We start from the raw sequence: 23,759 nt of genomic DNA on the forward strand, positions 1-23,759 counted from the left end.
TTCTCTCTGTGGTCTCACTGCCTCCTCAGCTCATGCCGCACACCTCTCTGTGCTCTCACTGCCTCCTCAGCTCATGCCGCATGCCTCTCTGTGTTCTCACTGCCTCCTCAGCTTATGCCGCGCGTCTATCTGTGGTCTCACTGCCTCCTGAGCTCATGCCACGCGTCTCTCTGTGGTCTCACTGCCTCCTGAGCTCATGCCGCATGTCTCTCTGAGGTCTCACTGCCTCCTCAGCTCATGCTGCACGTCTCTCTGAGGTCTCACTGCCTCCTCAGCTCATGATATACGTCTCTCTATGGTCTCACTGCCTCCTGAGCTCATCCTGCACGCCTCTCTGTGGTCTCACTGCTGCCTCAGCTCATGCTGCACGTCTCTCTGTGGTCTCACTGCCTCCTCAGATCATGCTGCACGTCTCTCTGTGGTCTCTCTGCCTCCTCAGCGCATGCTGCACGTCTCTCTGTGGTCTCACAGCCTCCTGAGCTCATGCTGCACATCTCTCTGTGGTCTCACTGCCTCCTCAGCTCATGCTGCACGTCTCACTGCCATCTCAGCTCATGCTACATGGCTCTCTGTGGTCTCACTGCCTCCTGCGATCATGCTGCACATCTCCCTGTGGTCTCACTGCCTCCTCAGCTCATGCCACACGCCTCTCTGTGGTATCACTGCCTCCTCAGCTCATGCCGCGCGTCTCTCTGGGGTCTCACTGCCTCCTGAGCTCATTCCGTGCGTTTCTCTGTGGTCTCACTGCCTCCTCAGCTCATGCTGCAAGTCTCTCTGTGGTCTCACTGCCTCCTCAGCTCATGCTGTGTGTCTCTCTGTGGTCTCACTGTCCCCTGAGCTCATGCTGCACGTCTCACTGCCTCCTGAGCTCATTATGCATGCCTCTCTGTGTTCTCACTGCCCCCTCAGCTTATGCTGCACGTCTCTATGTGATCTGACTGCTTCCTGAGCTCATGCTGCACGTCTCTCTGTGGTCTCACTGCCTCCTGCGCTCATGCTACACGTCTCCCTGTGGTCTCACTGCCTCCTCAGCTCATGCTGCACGTCTATCTGTGGTCTCACTGCATCCTCAGCGCATGCTGCATGTCTCTCTGTGGTCTCACTGCCTCCTCAGCTCATGCCGCACACCTCTCTGTGCTCTCACTGCCTCCTCAGCTCATGCCACACGCCTCTCTCTGTTCTCACCGCCTCCTCAGCTCATGCCGCGCGTCTCTCTGTGGTCTCACTGCCTTCTGAGCTCATGCCGCGTGTCTCTCTGTGGTCTCACTGCCTCCTCAGCTCATGCTGTATGTCTCTCTGAGGTCTCACTGCCTCCTCAGCTCATGCTGCACGCCTCTCTGTGGTCTCACTGCCCCCTCAGCTCATGCTGCACCTCTCTCTGTGGTCTCACTACCTCCTCAGCTCATGCTGCACGTCCCTCTGTGGTCTCACTGCCTCCTCAGCTCATGCTTCACGCCTCTCTGTGGTCTCACTGCCCCCTCAGCTCATGCTGCACCTCTCTCTGTGGTCTCACTGCCTCCTCAGCTCATGCTGCACATCTCTCTGTGGTCTCACTGCCTCCTGAGCTCATGCTGCACATTTCTCTGTGGTCTCACTGCCGTCTCAGCTCATGCTGCACGTCTCTCTGTGGTCTCACTGCCTCCTGCGCTCATGCTGCACGTCTCCCTGTGGTCTCACTGCCTCCTCAGCTCATGCTGCACGTCTCTCTGTGGTCTCACTGCCTCCTGCGCTCATGCTGCACGTCTCCCTGTGGTCTCACTGCCTCCTGAGCTCATGCTGCACGCCTCTCTGTGGTCTCACTGCCTCCTGAACTCATGCTGCACGTCTCTCTGAGGTCTCACTGCCTCCTGAGCTCATGCGGCACATCTCTCTGTGGTCTCACTGCCTCCTCAGCTCATGCTGCACGTCTCTCTGAGGTCTCACTGCTACCCCAGCCTCTGTCATTGCCTCCTCGGCTCTCTCTGTGGCCTGCCTGCTACTTCTGGTCACCACACGCATCTTGCTGTGGTCGGAGCATAGTTTAACCATTGCCTCTTCCCACGCGCGTCTCATAGCAATCAGGATTTTCCAGGCCCCATCTCACAACTTATTGTGTCCTTGCTAATGTCATGTCTCACTGTCACCCTGGTCGTAGAACTGCCTCAGGCCAACACACGTATGATATGACATTTATTGACATGATCTCGGACATGTATTTCCTTGGTTGTGTGTTTTGGGGAGTGCTGTGAGGTGAGGATACGCTTTTGCCCCACCTGTGTCTCTCACTCATAATACTTAGTACTGGCTGGAACTAGAACGAGCGTTGGCGCCTCCACCCAGCCTAATGGTGATATAATAAGGAGCATAGCTCTCAACCATTTGTGTCGCGAAGGCGGGTGAAATCACCTGATTTTGTTTTTGGCGGGTGAGACGCCCATAGGAATGAATGGGCGTGCAGGAGGCTTGGCGGGTGAGTCAGCTCTTTACAAGGCGGGTGACACCCGCCAAAAGCGTGTGAGTTGAGAGCTATGAAGGAGGGATCTCACAGGAAGGGCACTGTCATGTGACAGGAAGTTGTGTACGGAAACATTTCACATAACAGGAAGTCCTTTGATGGAGCTCGTGGTTTTCTCAAGCCTAAACTTCAGTTGAGCACTGATAAGAAAATGCTTACTTGTGCCACCTTAAAGACTCCATTGTGTCTGGGTGCCGGTCCACACCGGTTAATGCAGTGTCTGTTCACTTTGCGTCTGCCTATAGCCGCAGCACATGAGCGCATGATGTGTAACTCCTATACTCAGATCCTGATGCAAATAGCGCTGCGTGCACATTCTGATTGCTTAGCCACAGGTTGCAAATAGGGCACCTAATCTGTGGGTAGCCCGAGTGAGCACATTATGCCCATGAAGCCGTGTTCACATTCTGCTCTGTTAGCCGCACTAAGCACTGCCAGCATGAACACAGCCCATTGACCTGTTCTTGGGTGGATGGCCCCTGGGAGAGGCTCTACCAAGTCTTTAGCTCACTGTCCCTTTCACAGAGAAGAAATTTCCCTGCATACCAGTCTTTGTCCTGCCCCGAAATACTAGGCAATTCTCCTCTGAACAAGAGTACCATCAGTAACCCCATGCACGTGTTTCAGCCTTGTTGGGCATCATCAGTGAGGTGAAGCTCTGCCTCTTTAAGAACAGTAAGCCTTTGTTTTGCATAAATTAACTTTGGGTCTCACCCTAAATTACCAGGGTGATCCAGGTGTGAACCCCTTGCTCACTGTTCTTAGAGAGGCACAGCTTCACCTCACTGACGATGCCCAACAATGCTGAAACACATGTATGGGGTTACTGATGGTACTCTTGTTCAGAGGAGAATTGCCTAGCATTTTCGGTGCTGGTCTGCCCCTGGGCAGGACAAAGACGGATATGCAGGGACATTTCTTCTCTGTGAAAGGGACAGTGAGCTAAAGACTTGGTAGAGTCTCTCCCAGGGTGTATTCACCCAAGAACAGGTCATTGGGCTGTGTTCGTGCTGGTAGAGAGATTCCCAGACCCCCCTTTGTTTTACAGTGTATAAGCACTCATGCAAACAGTATAGTGTTTACACTCTTTGTTATTAGCTGTACTAGGCACTTGATGTAAACAGTGCAGTGTTTACAGTGTATAAGCACTCGATGCAAGCAGTGTAGTGTTTACACTCGTTGGTAGCTGTACTGGGCAATTGATGTCAATAGTGCAGTGTTTACAGTGTATATGCACTCGATGCAAACAGTGTAGTGTGTACACTCTTTGTTGGTAGCTGTACTGGGCACTTGATGTAAACAGTGCAGTGTTTACAGTGTATATGCACTCGATGCAAACAGTGTAGTGTTTACACTCATTGTTGGTAGCTGTACTGGGCACTTGATGTCAATAGTGCAGTGTTTACAGTGTATAAGCACTCGATGCAAACAGTATAGTGTTTACACTCTTTGTTGGTGGCTGTACTGGGCACTTGATGTAAACAGTGCAGTTATTACAGTGGGTAAGCACTCAATGTAAACAGTGTAGTGTTTACACTCTTTGTTGGTAGCTGTACTGGGCATTCGATGTCAATAGTGCAATGTTTACAGTGGTTAAGCTCTTGATACAGTGTAGCGTTTACACTCTTTGTTGGTAGCTGTACTGGACACTTGATGTTAATAGTGCAGTGTTTACAGTGCATAAGCACTCGATGCAAACCGTGTAGTTTTTACACTCTTTGTTGGTAGCTGTACTGGACACTTGATGTTAATAGTGCAGTGTTTACAGTGCATAAGCACTCGATGCACACAGTGTAGTGTTTACACTCTTTGTTGGTAGCTGTACTGGGCACTTGATGTAAACAGTGCAGTTATTACAGTGGGAAGCACTTGATACAGTGTAGTATTTACACTCTTTGTTGGTAGCTGTACTGGACACTTGATGTTAATAGTGCAGTGTTTACAGTGCATAAGCACTCGATGCAAACAGTGTCGTTTTTACACTCTTTGTTGGTAGCTGTACTGGGCACTTGATGTAAACAGTGCACTTTTTACAGTGTATAAGCACTCGATGCAAACAGTGTAGTGTGTACACTCTTTGTTGGTAGCTGTACTGGACACTCGATGTCAATAGTGCAATGTTTACAATGGGTAAGCACTTGATACAGTGTAGCGTTTACACTCTTTGTTGGTAGCTGTACGGACACTGGATGTCAATAGTGCAGTGTTTACAGTGGGTCGGTGCCCAAGAGGAGTGCACTGGGTTGGTGCAACTGGAGATGTACGGGCGCGCTGCAAACTGGGAATAACCTGAGCTCAATGAAACTGAAGGGTTACTACAGTTGCCCTAGTGACCATCTACTCCGAGTGTCCAAACTAGGTGTGGGGAGATATTGTCAAACTGGGAGTGAACTGGGATGGCCAGTCAAACTGAGAGTACATGGAGATTGTGCCAACTGGAACTGTCAAATCTGGAGGCTATTGGCATGGCCAATCTGGGTGGAAACTGGAAATAGACTGGGATTCTAAAGACTGGCCATATACTGGAATTCTGTTACTCTATACTGGAATTTTCAATGGGTGAAATCCTCCTGTTAAGCACACTCTGAACACACTGGGGGAGTGAAACTGGGCATATGCTGGGACCGCCAAACTGTGAGCATAATAGTATTTTATAAAATGGCAATATAAAGGGATTGTAAACCAACATTATGCTGGGAGTTTGCAAACTGGGCATCTGTTAAATTGTTAAACTGAGATATTCAATGGGAGTATACTGACACATGTTTCGCGCCTAGTGTGCTTTATCAGGGCAGAATTCGATATTGTTTGCACATTTTGAAACGCAGGAAGGGATCAATAACAGTTGAAAAAAGAAAATAGAAACCCTCCATTTGAATGCATGGAAGTGCAGTGTGTTTCCTACAGGGCGGCGCAATTGAGCCTTCAATGCAGCTGAGTAGGGAATGTTGCATTCAGGGCATAGCTACTATCCCAGTACCCAAGGGAGATGGATAAAGAATCTCAAAGAGCCTTCCAGAGGTTCTGATGGCATTATTGTAATTATTATGGAGTCTGTTGAGACGTGTCTGGGAGCTATGTATCATGTAGGAATGGGACGGTGTGTGACTCTAGAGTTCTTACGATGAGCATTTCAAAACCTCTGGCTGTATCTTGATAAATTCAGATAAACGTTATATGTGGATTGACAATTTGAGTTAATATGAATTACTGTGGTGCCCCCCTCACCCGTGCACCAGGTGCACCCCACATGACCTCAAAAGTCTCAACCCCTGATCTTGATTCTTGATTTTAATTAGCGGTGCACCCTCAATTCCACGGATGGTTCGGGAGGTGGGGGGGTGGGTGGGGGGTGTGGGGGGCGTTGCTAGGTTACAACTTCACTGAACACAGCTAAATAAGGGAAGTGTTATGGGGTGCACATTGGGCCCAAGAAATCCTGATGTGGGGGGAAACACCCCTGCCCAGGGTGCAGAGACCTGCAAGGAAATCTCCAGAGTTCCCTACAGGCCAGCCCACCTCTGCCCACGGTGCAGAGACCTACCAGGAAATCTCCAGAGTTCCCTACAGGCCAGCCCACCACAGCCCACAGTGCAGAGACCTACCGGGAAATCTCCAGAGTTCCCTACAGGCCAGCCCACCTCTACCCAGGGTGCAGAGACCTACCGGGAAATCTCCAGAGTTCTCTACAGGCCAGCCCTCCTCTGCCCACGGTGCAGAGACCTACCAGGAAATCTCCAGTGTTCCCTACAGGCCAGCCCACCCCAGCCCACGGTGCAGAGACCCACCAGGAAATCTCCAGAGTTCCCTACAGGCCAGCCCACGGTGCAGAGACCTACCAGGAAATCTCCAGAGTTTCCTACAGGCCAGCCCACCTCTGTCCAGGGTGCAGAGACCTACCGGGAAATCTCCAGAGTTCCCTACAGGCCAGCCAACCTCTGCCCAGGATGCAGAGGCCGCCTGGGAAATCTCCAGAGTTCCCCACAAGCTAGCCCACCCCTGCCCAGGGTGCAGAGACCTACTGGGAAATCTCCAGAGTTCTCTACAGGCCATCCCACCCCTGCCCATAGGCCAGCCAACCCCTGCCCAGGGTACCACCCCTGCCCAGGGTGCAGAGACCTGCTGGGAAATCTCCAGTGTTCCCTACAGGACAGGCCACCCCTGCCCAGGGTGCAGAGGCCTGTTGGGAAATCTGCAGAGTTCCCTACAGGCCAGCCCACCCCTGCCCAGGGTGCATAGGCCTACCGGGAAATCTCCAGAGTTCCCTACAGGCCGGCCCACCCCTGCCCAGGGTGCAGATGCCTACCGGGAAATCTCCAGAGTTCCCTACAGGCCAGCCCACCCCTGCCCAGGGTGCAGAGACCTACCAGGAAATCTCCACAGTTCCCTACAGGCCAGCCCACCCCTGCCCAGGGTGCAGGGGCCTATTGGGAAATCTGCAGAGTTCCCTACAGGCCAGCCCACCCCTGCCCAGGGTGCAGAGGCCTACTGGGAAATCTCCAGAGTTCCCTACAAGCCAGCCCAACCCTGCAGTAGGCCAGCCCACCCCTGCCCAGGGTGCAGAGGCCTACTGGGAAATCTCCAGAGTTCCCTACAGGCCAGCCCACCCCTGCCCAAGGTGCAGAGGCCTATTGGGAAATCTGCAGAGTTCCCTACCGGCCAGCCCACCCCTGCCCAGGGAGCAGAGGCCTACCGGGAAATCGGCAAAGTTCCCTACAGGCCAGCCCACCCCTGCCCAGGGTGCAGAGGCCTACTGGGAAATCTCCAGTGTTCCCTACAGGCCAGCCCACCCCTGCCCAGGATGCAGAGGCCTACTGGGAAATCTCCAGAGTTCCCTACAGGCCAGCCCACCCCTGCCCAGGGTGCAGAGGCCGACTAGGAAATCTCCAGAGTGCCCTATAGACCAGCCCACCCCGGGTGCAGAGGCCTACCAGGACATCTCCAGAGTGCCCTATAGACCAGCCCACCCCTGCCCGGGTGCAGAGGCCTACCAGGACATCTCCAGAGTGCCCCATAGACCAGCCCACCCCTGCCCGGGTGCAGAGGCCTACCAGGACATCTCCAGAGTTCCCTACAGGCCATCCCACCCCTGCCCAGGGTGCACAGGCCTACTGGGAAATCTCCAGAGTTCCCTATAGGCCAGCCCACCCCTGCCCAGTGTGAAGAGGCCTACCAGAACATTTACAGAGTTCCCTACAGGCCAGTCCATCCCTGCCCAGGTGCAGAGGCCTACAAGGACATCTCCAGAGTGCCCTATAGACCAGCCCACCCCTGCCCGGGTGCAGAGGCCTACCAGGACATCTCCAGAGTTCCCTACAGGCCATCCCACCCCTGTCAAGTGGTACCACCCCTGCCCAGGGTGCACAGGCCTACTGGGGAATCTCCAGAGTTCCCTATAGGCCAGCCCACCCCTGCCCAGTGTGAAGAGGCCTACCAGAACATTTACAGAGTTCCCTACAGGCCAGTCCATCCCTGCCCAGTGTGCAGAGGCCTACCAGGACATCTCCAGAGTTCCCTACAGGCCAGTCCATCCCTGCCCACTGTGCAGAGGCCTTCCAGGACGTCTCCAGAGTTCCCTATAGTCTAGCCCACCCCTGGCCATTGGAGTCGTCAGTGTGCCTACAGGGATCTTGGATGTAGTGGCTGAAGAATGTGTCAGGATTGGGTGTAGCTAGGCAACGGTTTTGCTCTCCCTGTAGTTACAGGACGCTGCCATCAGACTTGCATAACAGGACAGTTTCCAAAATGAACTACATGATGATGAGGGATTCTCAGGGAATGCCAGGTGAAGTGCAGCAGGGGTCAGCAGGGGTCAGCAGGCTCGGTCCACGGCGGCGTGGGGAGGGCCAGGTAGTGGACCCAGAGAAGAGGACAGGACAGAATAAAATAGGAACGGGATGCTGGAGGAAGTGCTGAATTAAGGATGGAGGGGTGAAGGGAAAGTGCTGTAGAGTTGTCCATGAAGGGTAGGGAGGAGAGGGAAGCAGGGACATGGAGTAACTAGGAAACAGGTTCTTCAGAAAGAAGCGTGGCATCGAGGTTGGATTTAAATAGTGGTAGAGTTGGAGTAGTGTGGAGAGGGAGAGGAAGAGCATTGCAGAGTAGAGGAGTGAGGAGAGAGCGAGCAGAGACAAGGGGACACGCAGGGGGCGCGAGTGGTGGCAAGGAGGGGAGCCGAGGATGATCGTAACTAGCGAGGGGGAGAGTGGGGAGTGGACTGAGCAGATAGGGGGTGTGGGGCGAGTTCATGGTTAGTTTTGAAGATGATGAGAAGATGTTTCTACGTGGCTATTTGTTTCATAGATGGGCAGCCATTCTAGCAACTGGCATTATCTTATGGCTGGGACGATGGGCAGTGTTCACCAGCTGGTGCCATTTTATAGCGGGGGAGACCCATGGCAACGGCTGAAAGACACTACTCCCGTTCCTACACACGCCCCCAACCTGTTGGCTTTTCCAATGCTTGTCATCTCCTCCCTCTGGGCGGTTACTGGATCACCTCATTCCCTGCTCTTGAAGGCACAGCCGAGACCCCACGTGCTCCCGTTGGCCCTTTCACGCACCACGTGACCTTTTTAATCCGGTGGCATTTGACGCGGGTAAACCCGTTTCCCTGAATAGCGCCGCGTGCAGCGGAAAAGCCCACAGGTGCTTCAGAGCGAGCCTGGCACTGTGCTGCCACCGCTAAAACAGTGGTATTCCCCACCTAGTCATGGCTCGTCACTCTGTGGGCATTTACGGCGACGTGGCAGCATCGATGCGTGCGGCAACGCCGCCGGCAGCCAGTGGCAGGAACCCCTGGTGCTTTCCAGGCCATGACCCCGTGCCGTGCTGGCAATGCGGCCTTTACTGCTTCACCCACTGCTGCCCTGCTCAGAATGAGACACACAGCCCTGTCCCGTTTCGGTTCCCAGTGGCGCTGTAGCACCAGGCAATCGGCGCCAAAGATAAGGTCCTGTACACATATATATATGGCGAGGGCACAGTCCCTGCAATAGGAGGGCGGGGGGTGGGTCGCCGGACGGGATCAGGTGCAGGCGAGTCTGTGCATTTCTGGCCCCCTTCACTCCCATCGCTCTTGTGCAAAGGTGAGGAAATGCACATTAGCACAGCCAGAACAGTGGCTTTGCCAATGCTTGTTCATCATGGCCCTTCTTGCTATTGTGCTGGTTGTGTAGAATGTGCGCGAATACTAGTGTCTGGATGCGCTGCACTTGTGTCCATGTTTCACTTGTTAAATGTTTATTCTATCCACACCCCCACACTGGAAGCCGCACCAGCACGGAGGTAAGCTCCTGGCATGAACACGCTGCCTTGAAGCTTTTTGCTCCATGCTGGAATCTCACGATCTGCCGCAATCCGGCGCGTCCACATCTAGAAGCGCAGGACTAGCCAACAGCTGATCGCTCCCCCCACCGCATACACACGAGGCATTCCCAATACAAGATGGCCGCCTCCCAGATGCAGGGCTCTGCCTGCTGATGTCCGCTCCCCTGCCTGACTTCCCTTGGCCCGGATTGGCCATTCAGCTCTACTACTCTACCACCCAATGGCTGGCAGGCTATTAGCCGGCCAGCGAAGTAAGGCCAAGAAAGAAGGCCTTGCACTGACCGAGCTAACAGAGCGCCACAGGCGCTAGAGGGCCCCATGCTGCCCGAACACACTCTGCTCCATCCTGATTCCTAGGTGAGTCCCAAATAACCCCAATAACAAAACCTCAGCATAAGCTCCTCACCAAGGATACCATGCACCCAAAAAATGGCCTCCAAACTTTACTGACCCTTGCCAGCCCCTAGCGGCCCCCTATTGTGTATGCCTTTTTGCAAAGCCCCTAGCGGCCCCCGATTATGTATGCCTTTTTGCAAAGCCCCTAGCGGCCCCCGATTGTGTATGCCTTTTTGCAAAGCTCCTAGCGGCCCCTGATTGTGTATGCCTTTTTGCAAAGCTCCTAGCGGCCCCTGATTGTGTATGCCTTTTTGCAAAGCTCCTAGCGGCCCCTGATTGTGTATGCCTTTTTGCAAAGCTCCTAGCGGCCCCTGATTGTGTATGCCTCTTGCCAGACCCCTGCTCCACTGATACCACACTACTGAACGCCCCAACTGGTCCCACATTAACACTATCCTGCAACTGTTTACTAATGCATTCCTCAGCTTCTCACCTTACAGCGCCTACACCTTTCCTCTCCCCTTCCTCCATTTTCCTTATTACGCTCTCTCTCTGGGCCTCCAGCAACCTGCTCACTGCACACACAGGCCTCACGTCACCACCAGATGTCATGCACTCTGCCTCATCCACAACGCTACACAACTCACTTAACTTCTGCACTTTTAATCCACCTGAACACTCCCTTAGGCGTTACAGACTAAGAACTCGCCCCAAACCATCCTTCTCGCTCCACAGCACTCCACCTCCCACGCACAGCAGAAACATCAACCTCAGATATCGCACCCCCACAACACTCGCACACTCACACTTCCCTGCCCGCACACACACCCCCTACCACCCAACGCCCAAACCTTTCACCCATACATGCACCCTCCACCTCGCACCCCGTGAACACTGACACTTGTGATACTTCACCAGCCAATCTGACCCTAAACTGTGTACTCATTAATGCACGCTCCATCCATGCTCATGCTATTGAGATCAATGACCTAATCACCACCCACAAATTAGACATACTAGCCATATCCGAAACATGGCTCCATGAAGCATCTAACCCATCCTTACACCTCGCCCTCCCTCAGGACTACACCATCCTTAGACAGGACCGCAACACCGCCAAAGGTGGGGGCGTCGCCCTCATCTATAAAAACTCCCTGGCCATTAGACTGTGTAACCAACAATGGGACAACAACGCAGATCTTCTCTATGCTAAACTGGCTCTCTCCCCCAACTGCACCATTAACCTCATAGTCACATACAGACCACCTGGCTCTTTCCCCGACTATCATAAGCAACTCCTCCAAATCATAGGCAGCAACCTGAAAAGCTCCACCAAAACCATCCTGCTTGGTGACCTAAATCTGGACCTAGATGACCCCAAGGATAAGGCTACCGCACTCTTAGCCAAGGATCTCTCCCACATGGGGTTCCAACACAAAGTCACCAGCCCAACCCATTGCAAAGGCCGATCCATCGACTGGATAGCAGATCATAACTGCTCATCGGCGATCTCCTCCATCTCAGCCCTCCCTTGGACAGATCACTATCTCATCCAATTCTCCATCCCAACCACACCCACCCAGAAAACTCTTACTTATGCCCCTCCCACCAAAGTCAGAAGCTCTAAAAAACTCACGGCCAATAACCTCGCTCCGCTTCTTGATATCCCTGAAGTGAAGCATCCTTTTAACCAAGATCCCACCTCTCTCGCCAACCTCTACAACAAGGCCCTCGCCCAAGCCATTGACTCTATCGCCCCGCTGGAAGAAAAAAAATCAAAAAAATCCATGCACTCCAACTCCTGGTTCTCAGAAGAACTATCGGCATTTCGCACCAAGAAACGTAAAGCCCTATCCAACTGGCGATCTACACCCAACCAATCCTCCCTCAACGAGTTCAAAGAAATCTCACGGACCTACAAAAAGGCCATATTCAAAGCCAAATCCGAATAATTTAATTAGAGAATTACCAAAGCTAGCTCCAAATCCAGAGAAATATTTTCTATATTCAAAGAACTCACCACTCCCGAGTCCAGCCCTGACGAAATCATCAAGGATGAAGCATGGTGCACAGGCATCCAGACAGCCCTCCTTAATAAAGTGAAAATGCTCCAAGACAAAATACCTTCTCAACGTAAAGCACTCAACAACCTCCCCATGTCCCCCTCACTCCCCTCTCACAACCCTCTCCCGCAAATACCCCTCTTTACCTTTAGAGAAGTTACTGAGCTAGAAGTCTCCGCCCTACTCAAAAGTATCAAACCTTCCACATGCAAAGGGGACATATGCCCACCCACCATCATCAAAGAGTGCTCAGAAGCACTCACCCCGATCATCACAGCTTTCTTCAATGCTTCTTCCGCATCAGGAACCGTACCTCAATGCCTAAAAGAAGCCTGGGTTTGTCCACTCTTAAAAAAACCCTCACTAGATCCTACTTCCCCCAACAACTATCACCCCATCACCACTGTCCCCCTCAAAATCCTAGACAAAGCCACCCACAACCAAATACAGCAATACCTCGAAACCCATGCTATTCTAGGTAGAAGACAGTCGGGTTTCCGTAAAGGCCATGGAACCGAAACTGCCCTCCTAGATTTAAAGAATCAAATCACTAGTATAATGGACGCAGGCAAGCCTGCCCTCCTCCTACTACTCGACCTCTCCGCAGCGTTTGACTTAGTCGACCATGGCATCCTCACATCTCATCTATTCAATGCTGCTCATTTTTCCCACGAAGCAATGACTTGGATCACCTAATTTCTAGAAGGTAGAGCCATGAAAGTGTACTCTGACCAGGCTAACGCTCCCCCAACCACCATAAACTGCGGAGTCCCGCAAGGGTCATGCACTGCACCAACCCTCTACAAACTCTTTACCAAAACCCTCTTTGACTTACTGGATTCTCTCGGCATAGCCTGCACAAACTATGCCAATGACACACAAGTCCTCCTTCCCCTCACAGGAGAGTATACACAGGACACAGAAGCTCTCCTCAAAATCTACACCACGATCCAAACTTGGATGGCGATTAATGATCTTTGCCTTAACAGCGACAAAACTGAGATCATCATCCTTGCCCCTAGCGAAACGCTATCCAAGCTCAGCCATGACAACTCACACATGCCTATCGACAACATTAACATACCTGTCTCCACTGCCGTGAAGACCTTAGGAGTCTATCTTGACGCTACACTCTCTATGACAAGACAAGTCAGCGCCATCTTCTCTTCATCCGCTCTGACCACTAAACTCATCTATGCCATAAAACCCTACCTTACCACTCCAATTGCATCTCCATCGCTAGAGCCACTATAGGAGCTAGACTTGATTATTGCAACTCCCTCTTAGCCGGCACATCCTCAAAAAATCTAAATAAGCTTCAAATAGTGCAAAACAACGCGCTCCGTGCTGCCGTGCACATCCCTAAATCTGATCATGTATCGCAGGCCCGAAGAAATGCCCACTGGCTCCCAGTCAAGGAAAGAATCAATTTCAAAATACTCACCCTCACACATAAATGCATTAACCACACTGCTCCCTCCTACTTATCAGAAACCATAAACAGGAAATCCTCCTGCCGGCACATAAGAAGCCACCTTGCTAACCAACTCCAAGTCCCAACCATAAGAAGAGCTAAAGCTGGTGGCATTGGCTTCCCACACATAGCACCCAAGCTCTGGAACGATCTCCCCATTGCTCTCAGAGCCAAACCCTCTCTGTACTCCTTTCGCAAATCCCTCAAAACTACTCTCTTTACCTAATCCTCCCCCGCCCTCTGCCGCTGATATGAACTGCTCCTTAATGCGCCATGCCTGCACTGCTAGGTCATGTATCTAAAATTGCTAGTGTAAAACAAAAATTACTTGTAATCATCATTGTACCTATTTCTGTAACTTCTGGTTGTATCAACCTGCTTTTTGTAACCTGCTTTTTTGTAACCAGCCAATATTCTACATGTAACAGCGCCCCGATGCTCACGGGCTGATTGTGCGCTTTAAACAAATGTGAATAAATAAATAAATAAATAAACTGTTATGCTCTGCCCTCAAACCTTTAATTCCCCCTCACACCCGTATTTGCTCTCCTCACATTCTGTATTCCCCCAACTCACACACTTTACCCTTCCTCCTCACCCCTTTACTTCACCCCCTTTATAACCGCTCCTCACACCCTTTATTGAACCTCCTCACACCCCTTCCCTCCCTGCACCCTTTATTTCACCTCCTCACACCCCTTTCTCTCCTCACACCCTTTATAACCCCTCCTTACACCCTTTACTTCACCCCCACACACCCTTTCCCTCCTCACACCCTTTATAACCGCTCCTCACACCCTTTATTGAACCTCCTCACACCCCTTTCCCTCCCCACACCCTTTATTTCACCTCCTCACACCCCTTTCCCTCCCACACCCTTTATAACCCCTCCTTTATTCCTCCTCCTCACACTCTTGAATCTTCCTCTTCACACTCTCTATTCTTCCTCCTCAAACCTTATTCCTCCTCCTCCTCCTCCCCTCCTTTCTTCCTCCCTCACACCTTTATTCCTCCTCCTCACACTCTCTAGTCTTTCCTCCTCTCCCTTTTAATCCTCCTCCTCACACCTTTATTCTCCCTACCCTTTATTCCTCCTCATCACACACTTTATTCCTCCTCCTCACACTTTTATTCCCTCCTCCTCCCTTTATTCTCCTCCTCCTACCCTTTATTCCTCCTGCTCCTCCTACCCTTTATTCCTCCTCCTCACACCCTTTAGTTCCTCCTACTCCTACCCTTTATTCCTCCTCATCACATCCTTTATTCCTCCTCCTCACACCTTTATTCCCCCTCCTACCCTTTATTCCTTCTCCTCCTACCCTTTATCCCTCCTGCTCACACCCTTTATTCCTCCTCCTCCTACCCTTTATTTCTCCTACTCCTACCCTTTATTCCTCCTCATCACACCCTTTATTTCCTCCTCCTCACACCTTTATTCCTCCCCCTCCTACCTTTGTTCCTCCTCCGCCTACCCTTTATTCCTCCTCCTCCTACCCTTTATTCCTCCTCACACCCTTTATTCCTCCTCCTCCTCCTACACCTTATTCCTCCCACTCCTTCCCTTTATTCCTCCTCATCACATCCTTTCTTCCTCCTCACACCTTATTTCCCCCTCCTACCCTTTATTCCTCCTCCTCCTACCCTTTATTCCTCCTACTCCGACCCTTTATTCCTCCTCATCACACCCTTTATTCTCCTCCTCACACCTTTATTCCCCCCCTACCTTTGTTCCTCCTCCTCCCTACCCTTTATTCCTCCGCCTCCTACCCTTTATTCCTCCCCTCCTACCCTTTATTTCCTCCTCCTCCTACCCTTTATTCCTCCTCCTCCTACCCTTTATTCCTCCCTCATCACACTCTTTATTCCTCCTCCTCACACCTTTATTCCCCCTCTTACCCTTTATTCCCCCTTCTCCTACCCTATATTCCTCCTCCTCCTATCCTTTATTCCTCCTACTCCTACCCTTTTATTCCTCCTCATCACACCCTTTAGTCCTCCTCCTCACACCTTTATTCCTCCCCATCCTACCCTTTATTACTCCTCCCTCTACCCTTTATTCCCTATCCTCCTCCCCTTTATTCCTCCACATCCTACCTTCATTCCTCCCCCTCCTACCCTTTATTCCTCCTCTTCTACCCTTTATTTCTCCTCCTCCTACCCTTTCTTCTTCCTCCTCACACTCTCTATTCTTCCTCCTCACACCTTTATTCGCCCCTCCTACCCTTTATTCCTCCTCCTCCTACCCTTTATTCCTCCTCCTCACACCCTTTATTCCTCCTTCTCCTACCCTTTATTCATCCTACTCCTACCCTTTATTCCTCCTCCTCCTACCCTTTATTCCTCATCCTCACACCCTTTATTCCTCCTCCTCACACCCTTTATTCCTACTCCTCCTTCCCTCTATTCCCCTACTCCTACCCTTATTCCTCCTCATCACACTCTTTATTCCTCCTCCTCACACCTTTATTCCTCACCCTCCTACCCTTTATTCCTCCTCCTCCTACCCTTTATTCCTCCGCCTCACACCCTTTATTCTTCCTCATCACACTCTTTATTCCTCCTCCCCCTCCTACCCTTTATTCCTCCTCCTCCTACCCTTTATTCCTCCACCTCACACCCTTATTCCTCCCTTCCTACCCCTTATTCCTCCTACTCCTACCCTTTTATTCCTCCTCATCACATCCTTTATTCCTCCTCCTCACACCTTTATCCGCCTCCTACCTTTATTCCTCCTCCTCCAACCCTTTATTCCTACTCCTCACACCCCTTTATTCCTCCTCCTCCTACCCTTTTTTCCTCCTACTCCTACCCTTTAATCCTCCTCATCATACTCTTTATTCCTCCTCCTCACACCTTTATTCCCCCCTCCTCCCTTTATTCCTCCTCCTCCTACCCTTTATTCCTCCTCTTCCTACCCTTTATTCCTCCTCACACCCTTTAATCCTCCTCCTCCTACCCTTTATTCCTCCCACTCCTTCTCTTTATTCTTATTCCTCCTCATCACATCCTTTATTCCTCCTCCTCACACCTTTATTCCTCTCCCTCCTACCTTTGTTCCTCCTCCTCCTACCCTTTATTCCTCCGCCTCCTACCCTTTATTCCTCCCCTCCTACCCTTTATTCCTCCTCCTTCTACCCTTTATTCCTCCTCCTCCTACCCTTTATTCCTCCTCATCACACTCTTTATTCCTCCTCCTCAGACCTTTATTCCCCCTCTTACCCTTTATTCCTCCTTCTCCTACCCTTTATTCCTCCTCCTCCTACCCTTTATTCCTCCTACTCCTACCCTTTATTCCTCCTCATCACACCCTTTATTCCTCCTCCTCACACCTTTATTCTTCCCCATCCTACCCTTTATTACTCCTCCCTCTACCCTTTATTCCCTATCCTCCTCCCCTTTATTCCTCCGCATCCTACCCTTCATTCCTCCCCCTCCTACCCTTTATTCCTCCTCTTCCTACCCTTTATTTCTCCTCCTCCTACCCTTTATTCTTCCTCCTCACACTCTCTATTCTTCCTCCTCACACCTTTATTCGCCCCTCCTACCCTTTATTCCTCCTCCTCCTACCCTTTATTCCTCCTCCTCACACCCTTTATTCCTCCTTCTCCTACCCTTTATTCATCCTACTCCTACCCTTTATTCCTCCTCATCACACTCTTTATTCCTCCTCCTCACACCTTTATTCCCCCCTCTCCTACCCTTTATTCCTCCTCCTCCTACCCTTTATTCCTCATCCTCACACCCTTTATTCCTCCTCCTCACACCCTTTATTCCTACTCCTCCTACCCTCTATTCCCCTACTCCTACCCTTTATTTCTCCTCATCACACTCTTTATTCCTCCTCCTCACACCTTTATTCCTCACCTTCCTACCCTTTATTCCTCCTCCTCCTACCCTTTATTCCTCCGCCTCACACCCTTTATTCCTCCTCATCACACTCTTTATTCCTCCTCCTCCTCCTACCCTTTATTCCTCCTCACACTCTTTATTCCTCCTCGTCACACTTTTTATTCCTCCTCCTCATACTCTTTATTCCTCCTCCTGACACCCTTTATTCCTCCTCCTCACACTTTTATTCCTCCTATTCGTACCCTTTATTCCTCTTCCTCACACCCTTTATTCCTCCTCACACTCTTTATTCCTCCGCCTCACACTCTTTATTCCTCCTCACACTATTTATTCCTCCTACTCCTACCCTTTATTCCTCCTCCTCACACCCTTTATTCCTCCTCACACTCTTTATTCCTCTGCCTCACACTCTTTATTCCTCCTCACACTCTTTATTCCTCCTCAAACTCTTTAGTTCTCGTCCTCACACTCTTTATTCCTCCTCATCACACTCTTTTTTCCTCCTCACACTCTTTATTTCTCGTCCTCACACTCTTTATTCCTCCGCCTCACACTCTTTATTCCTCCTCACACTCTTTATTCCTCCTACTTTTACCCTTTAATCCTCCTCATCACACTCTTTATTCCTCCGCACACTCTTTATTCCTCCTCATCACACTCTTTATTCCTCCTCACACTCTTTATTCCTCCTCCTCACACTTTTTATTCCACCTCACCACACTCTTTATTCCTCCTCACACTCTTTATTCCTCGTCCTCACACTCTTTATTCCTCCTCCTCACACTCTTGATTCTCCATTCTCACATACTTTATTCTCTGTTTTTACAGTTCTACCTGCAGGCCCGCTTCACCTGGCGGGGGGCCCGGATGCTGCGGCCTGTGGTGCAGTTTATCCTGGTGATGCTAGCCCTCTACACTGGATTTACGCGTGTGTCAGACTACAGACACCACCCTTCCGATGTGGTGGTGGGGCACGTGCAAGGACTTCTAGTGGCATACTGGGTGGTAAGTGTGTCTTTTGCTCCAAGTGTCAGGTGCTGATGTCAGGATCTATATCACGTGGTCCTGTTCCCTGGGACCTGTATCTCATGCCCAATAACATAGGGCTTGTAACTCCTGATCTCTCAGGTGCCAGTCCCTCCCAATCTCTCTCTCAGGTGCCTGTCTCTCCTGATCTCCATCTCAGGTGCCTGCCCCTCCTGATCTCCAGCTCTGGTGCCTGCCCCTCCTGATCTCTCTTTCAGGTGCCTGTCCCTCCTGATCTCTCTCTCAGGTGCCTGTTCCTCTGCGTCTCTCTCTCAGGTGCCTGTCTCTCCTGATCTCCCTCTCAGGTGCCTACCCCTCCTGATCTCCATATCAGGTGCCTGTCCCTCATGATCTCTCCCTCAGGTGCCTGTCCCTGCTGATGTCTGCCTCAGGTGCCTGCCCCTCCTGATCGCTCTCTCAGGTGCCTGTCCATCCTGATCTCCGTCTCAGGTGCCTGCCCCTCCTGATCTCTCTCACAGGTGCCTGTCTCTCCTGATCTCCATCTCAGGTGCCTGCCCCTCCTCATCTCTCCCTCAGGTGCCAGCCCCTCCTGATCTTTCTCTCAGGTGCCTATCCCTCCTGATCTCCTTCTCAGGTGCCTCTCCATCCTGATCTTTCTCTCAGGCACCTGTCCCTCCTGAGCTCCATCTCAGGTGCCAGTCCCTCCTGATCTCCATCTCAGGTGCCTGTCCCTCCTGATCTCTATCCCAGGTGCCTGCCCTCCTGATCTCTGGCTCAGGTGCCTGCCCCTCCTAATCTATCTCTCAGGTGCCCGTCCCTCCTGATCTCCATCTCAGGTGCCTGTCCCTCCTGATCTCTCTCTTAGGTGCCTGCCCCTCCTGATCTCTTTCTCAGGTGCCTGTCCATCCTGATCTCTCTCTAAGGTGCCTGTCGCTCCGGATCTTTATCTCGGGTGCCCCGCCCTCCTCATCTCCATCTCAGGTGCCTGTCCCTCCTGATCTCCCTCTCCGGTGCCTGCCCCTCCTGATCTCCATCTCGGGCGCTTGTCCCTCCTGATCTTTGTCTCAGGTGCCTGTTCCTCTGTATCTCTCTCTCAGGTGCCTGTCTCTCCTGATCTCCATCTCAGGTGCCTGCCCCTCCTGATCTCTCTCTCAGGTGCCTGCCCCTCTGGATCTCTCTGAGACTGCATGACCTGATCCACACGGTTTCCTCCCCTGGTCACTAGTTCCACACACCTTCCGCTCCCCACCCTACCTGAGACTGTGTGATCTGCTCCCTGCTGTTCCCTCTCCTGGTCGCTAGGTCCACACACCCTCCGCTCCCCATCCTGCTTGACACTGCACAATCTGATCCCCAATGTGCCTCCCCTGGATACTAGGTCCCCACACCCTCCGCTCCCCACCCTGCTTGAGACTGGGTGATCTGATCCCCACTGTTTTCTCCCCTGGTTACTAGGTCCACACCCCCTTCGCTCCCCACCCTGCTTGAGACTGGGTGATTTGATCCCCACTATTCCTCCCCTGGTTACTAGGTCCACACACCCTCCGCTCCCCTTCATGCTTGAGACTGGGTGATCTGATCCCCACTGTTCCTCCCCTGGATACTAGGTCCACACACCCTCCGCTCCCCACCCTGCTTGAGACTGGGTGATCTGATCCCCACTGTTTTCTCCCCTGGGGAGGAAACCGTGTGGATCAGGTCCACACACCCTCCGTTCCCCACCCTGCTTGAGACTGGGTGATCAAATCCCCACTGTTTCCTCCCCTGGTTACTAGGTCCACACACCCTCCGTTCCCCACCCTGCTTGAGACTGGGTGATCTGATCCCCACTGTTTCCTCCCCTGGTTATTAGGTCCACACAATCTCCGTTCCCCACCCTGCTTGAGATTGGGTGATCAGATCCCCACTGTTTCCTCCCCTGGTTACTAGTTCCACACATCCTCCGCTCCCCACCCTGCCTGAGACTGCACAATCTGATCCCCACTGTTCCTCCCCTGGTTACTAGGTCCGCACATCCTCCGCTCCCCACCCTGCTTGAGACTGGGTGATCTGATCCCCACTGTTCCTCCCCTGGTTACTAGGTCCACATACCCTCCGTTCCCCACCCTTCTTGAGACTGGGTGATCTGATCCCCACTGTTCCTCCCCTGGTTACTAGGTCCACACACCCTCCATTCCCCACCCTACTTGAGACTGGGTGATCTGATCCCCACTGTTGCTCCCCTGGTTGCTAGGTCCACACCCCCTTCGCTCCCCACCCTGCTTGAGACTGGGTGATCTGATCCCCACTGTTCTTCCCCTGGTTACTAGATCCACACCCCCTTCGCTCCCCACCCTGCTTGAGACTGGGTTATCTGATCCCCACTGTTCCTCCCCTGGTTACTAGGTCCACCCACCCTCCGCTCCCCTTCATGCTTGAGACTGGGTGATCTGATCCCCACTGTTCCTCCCCTGGTTACTAGGTCCACACACCCTCCGTTCCCCACCCTGCTTGAGACTGGGTGATCTGATCCCCACTGTTTCCTCCCCTGGTTATTAGGTCCACACACCCTCCGTTCCCCACCCTGCTTGAGACTGGGTGATCAGATCCCCACTGTTTCCTCCCCTGGTTACTAGTTCCACACACCCTCTGCTCCGCACCACGCCTGAAACTGCGTGATCTGATCCCCACTGTCTCCTCCCTGGTCACTAGGTCCACACACCCTCCGCTCCCCACCCTGCCTGACACTGCACGATCTGATCCCCACTATTCCTCCCCCGGTTACTAGGTCCACACATCCTCCGCTCCCCAACCTGCTTGAGACTAGGGGATCTGATCCCCACTGTTCCTCCCCTGGTTACTAGGTCCACACACCCTCAGCTCCCCACCCTGCTTGAGACTGGGTGATCTGATCCCCACTGTACCTCCCCTGGTTACTAGGTCCACACACCCTCCGTTCCCCACCCTGCTTGAGACTGGGTGATCAGATCCCCACTGTCTCCTCCCTGGTTACTAGGTCCACACATCCTCTTCTCCCCACCCTGCATGAGGCTGCATGACCTGCTCCCCACTGTCTCCTTACTGGTTACTAGGTCCACACACCCTCCGCTCCCCACCCTGCTTGAGACTGGGTGATCTGAACCCCACTGTTCCTCCCCTGGTTACTAGGTCCACACACCATGCACTCCCGCCCTACTTGAGACTGGGTGACCTGATCCCCACTGTTCCTCCCCTGGTTACTAGGTCCGCACCCCCTTCGCTCCCCACCCTGCTTGAGACTGGGTGATCTGATCCCCACTGTTCCTCCCGTGGTTAGTAGGTCCACACCCCCTTCGCTCCCCACCCTGCCTGAGACTGGGTGATCTGATCCCCACTGTTCCTCCCCTGGTTACTAGGTCCACACATCCTCTGCTCCCCTGTTCCTCCCGTGGTTACTAGGTCCAGACCCCCTTTGCTCCCCACCCTGCTTGAGACTGGGTGATCTGATCCCCACTGTTCCTCCCGTGGTTGCTAGGTCCACACCCTCTTCGCTCCCCACCCTGCCTGAGACTGGGTGATCTGATCCCCACTGTTCCTCCCATGGTTACTAGGTCCACACATCCTCTGCTCCCCACCCTGCCTGCGACTGGGTGATCTGATCCCCACTGTTCCTCCCCTGGTTACTAGGTCCACACACCCTCCGCTCCCCTCCCTGCTTGAGACTGGGTGATCTGATCCCCACTGTTCCTCCCATGGTTACTAGGTCCACACCGCCTTCGCTCCCCACCCTGCCTGAGACTGGGTGATCTGATCCCCACTGTTCCTCCCCTGGTTACTAGGTCCGCACATCCTCCACTCCCCACCCTGCTTGAGACTGGGTGATCTGATCCCCACTGTTCCTCCCGTGGTTACTAGGTCCGCACATCCTCTGCTCCCCACCCTGCTTGAGACTGGGTGATCTGATTCCCACTGTTCCTCCCCTGGTTACTAGGTCCGCACACCCTCCGTTCCCACCCTGCTTGAGACTGGGTGATCTGATCCCCACTGTTCCTCCCGTGGTTACTAGGTCCACACACCCTCCGTTCCCACCCTGCTTGAGACTGGGTGATCTGATGCCCACTGTTCCTCCCCTGGTTACTAGGTCCACACATCCTCCGCTCCCCACCCTGCTTGAGACTGGGTGATCTGATCCCCACTGTTCCTCCCCTGGTTACTAGGTCCACACATCCTCCGCTCCCCACCCTACTTGAGACTGGGTGATCTGATCCCCACTGTTCCTCCCGTGGTTACTAGGTCCACACATCCTCCGCTCCCCACCCTGCTTGACACTGGGTGATCTGATCCCCACTGTTCCTCCCCTGGTTACTAGGTCCACACATCCTCCGCTCCCCACCCTGCTTGAGACTGGGTGATCTGATCCTTCGCTCCCCACCCTGTCTGAGACTGGGTGATCTGATCCCCACTGTTCCTCCCCTGGTTACTAGGTCCACACATCCTCTGCTCCCCACCCTGCTTGAGACTGGGTGATCTGATCCCCACTGTTCCTCCCGTGGTTACTAGGTCCACACCCCTTCGCTCCCCACTGTGCATGAGACTGGGTGATCAGATCCCCACTGTTCCTCCCCTGGTTACTAGGTCCACACACCACGCACTCCCGGCCTACTTGAGACTGGGTGATCTGATCCCCACTGTTCCTCCCCTGGTTACTAGGTCCACACCCCCTTCGCTCCCCACCCTGCCTGAGACTGGGTGATCTGATCCCACTGTTTCTCCCCTGGTTACTAGGTCCACACCCCCTTCGCTCCCCACCCTGCCTGGGACTGGGTGATCTGATCCCACTGTTTCTCCCCTGGTTACTAGGTCCTCACATCCTCCGCTCCCCACCCTGCTTGAGACTGGGTAATCTGATCCCCACTGTTCCTCCCGTGGTTACTAGGTCCACACCCCCTTCGCTCCCCACCCTGCTTGAGACTGGGTGATCTGATCCCCACTGTTCCTCCCGTGGTTACTAGGTCCACACATCCTCCGCTCCCCACCCTGCTTGAGACTGGGTGATCTGATCCCCACTGTTCCTCCCCTGGTTACTAGGTCCACACATCCTCCGCTCCCCACCCTGCTTGAGACTGGGTGATCTGATCCCCACTGTTCCTCCCCTGGTTACTAGGTCCACACCCCCTTCGCTCCCCACCCTGCCTGAGACTGGGTGATCTGATCCCCACTGTTCCTCCCCTGGTTACTAGGTCCACACCCCCTTCGCTCCCCACCCTGC

At 52.9% G+C, this 23,759-nt stretch overlaps 1 protein-coding gene across 2 annotated transcripts in view; it reads left to right on the forward strand.

Annotated features, from left to right (window-relative positions):
* LOC138447875 (phospholipid phosphatase 3-like) overlaps nucleotides 1-23,759 on the forward strand; it is a 282,130-nt gene that overhangs the window by 250,840 nt on the left and 7,531 nt on the right. For both annotated transcript variants that reach the window (XM_069604339.1, XM_069604340.1), the window contains exon 5: nucleotides 18,374-18,550. In XM_069604339.1, coding sequence (XP_069460440.1) covers nucleotides 18,374-18,550 — 177 coding nt within the window. The remainder of the gene's footprint in view (nucleotides 1-18,373; nucleotides 18,551-23,759) is intronic.

Source organism: Ambystoma mexicanum, chromosome 3q, assembly GCF_040938575.1.
Source record: "Ambystoma mexicanum isolate Mex_15411 chromosome 3q, UKY_AmexF1_1, whole genome shotgun sequence".
Classification (NCBI taxonomy): Eukaryota; Metazoa; Chordata; class Amphibia; order Caudata; family Ambystomatidae; genus Ambystoma; species Ambystoma mexicanum.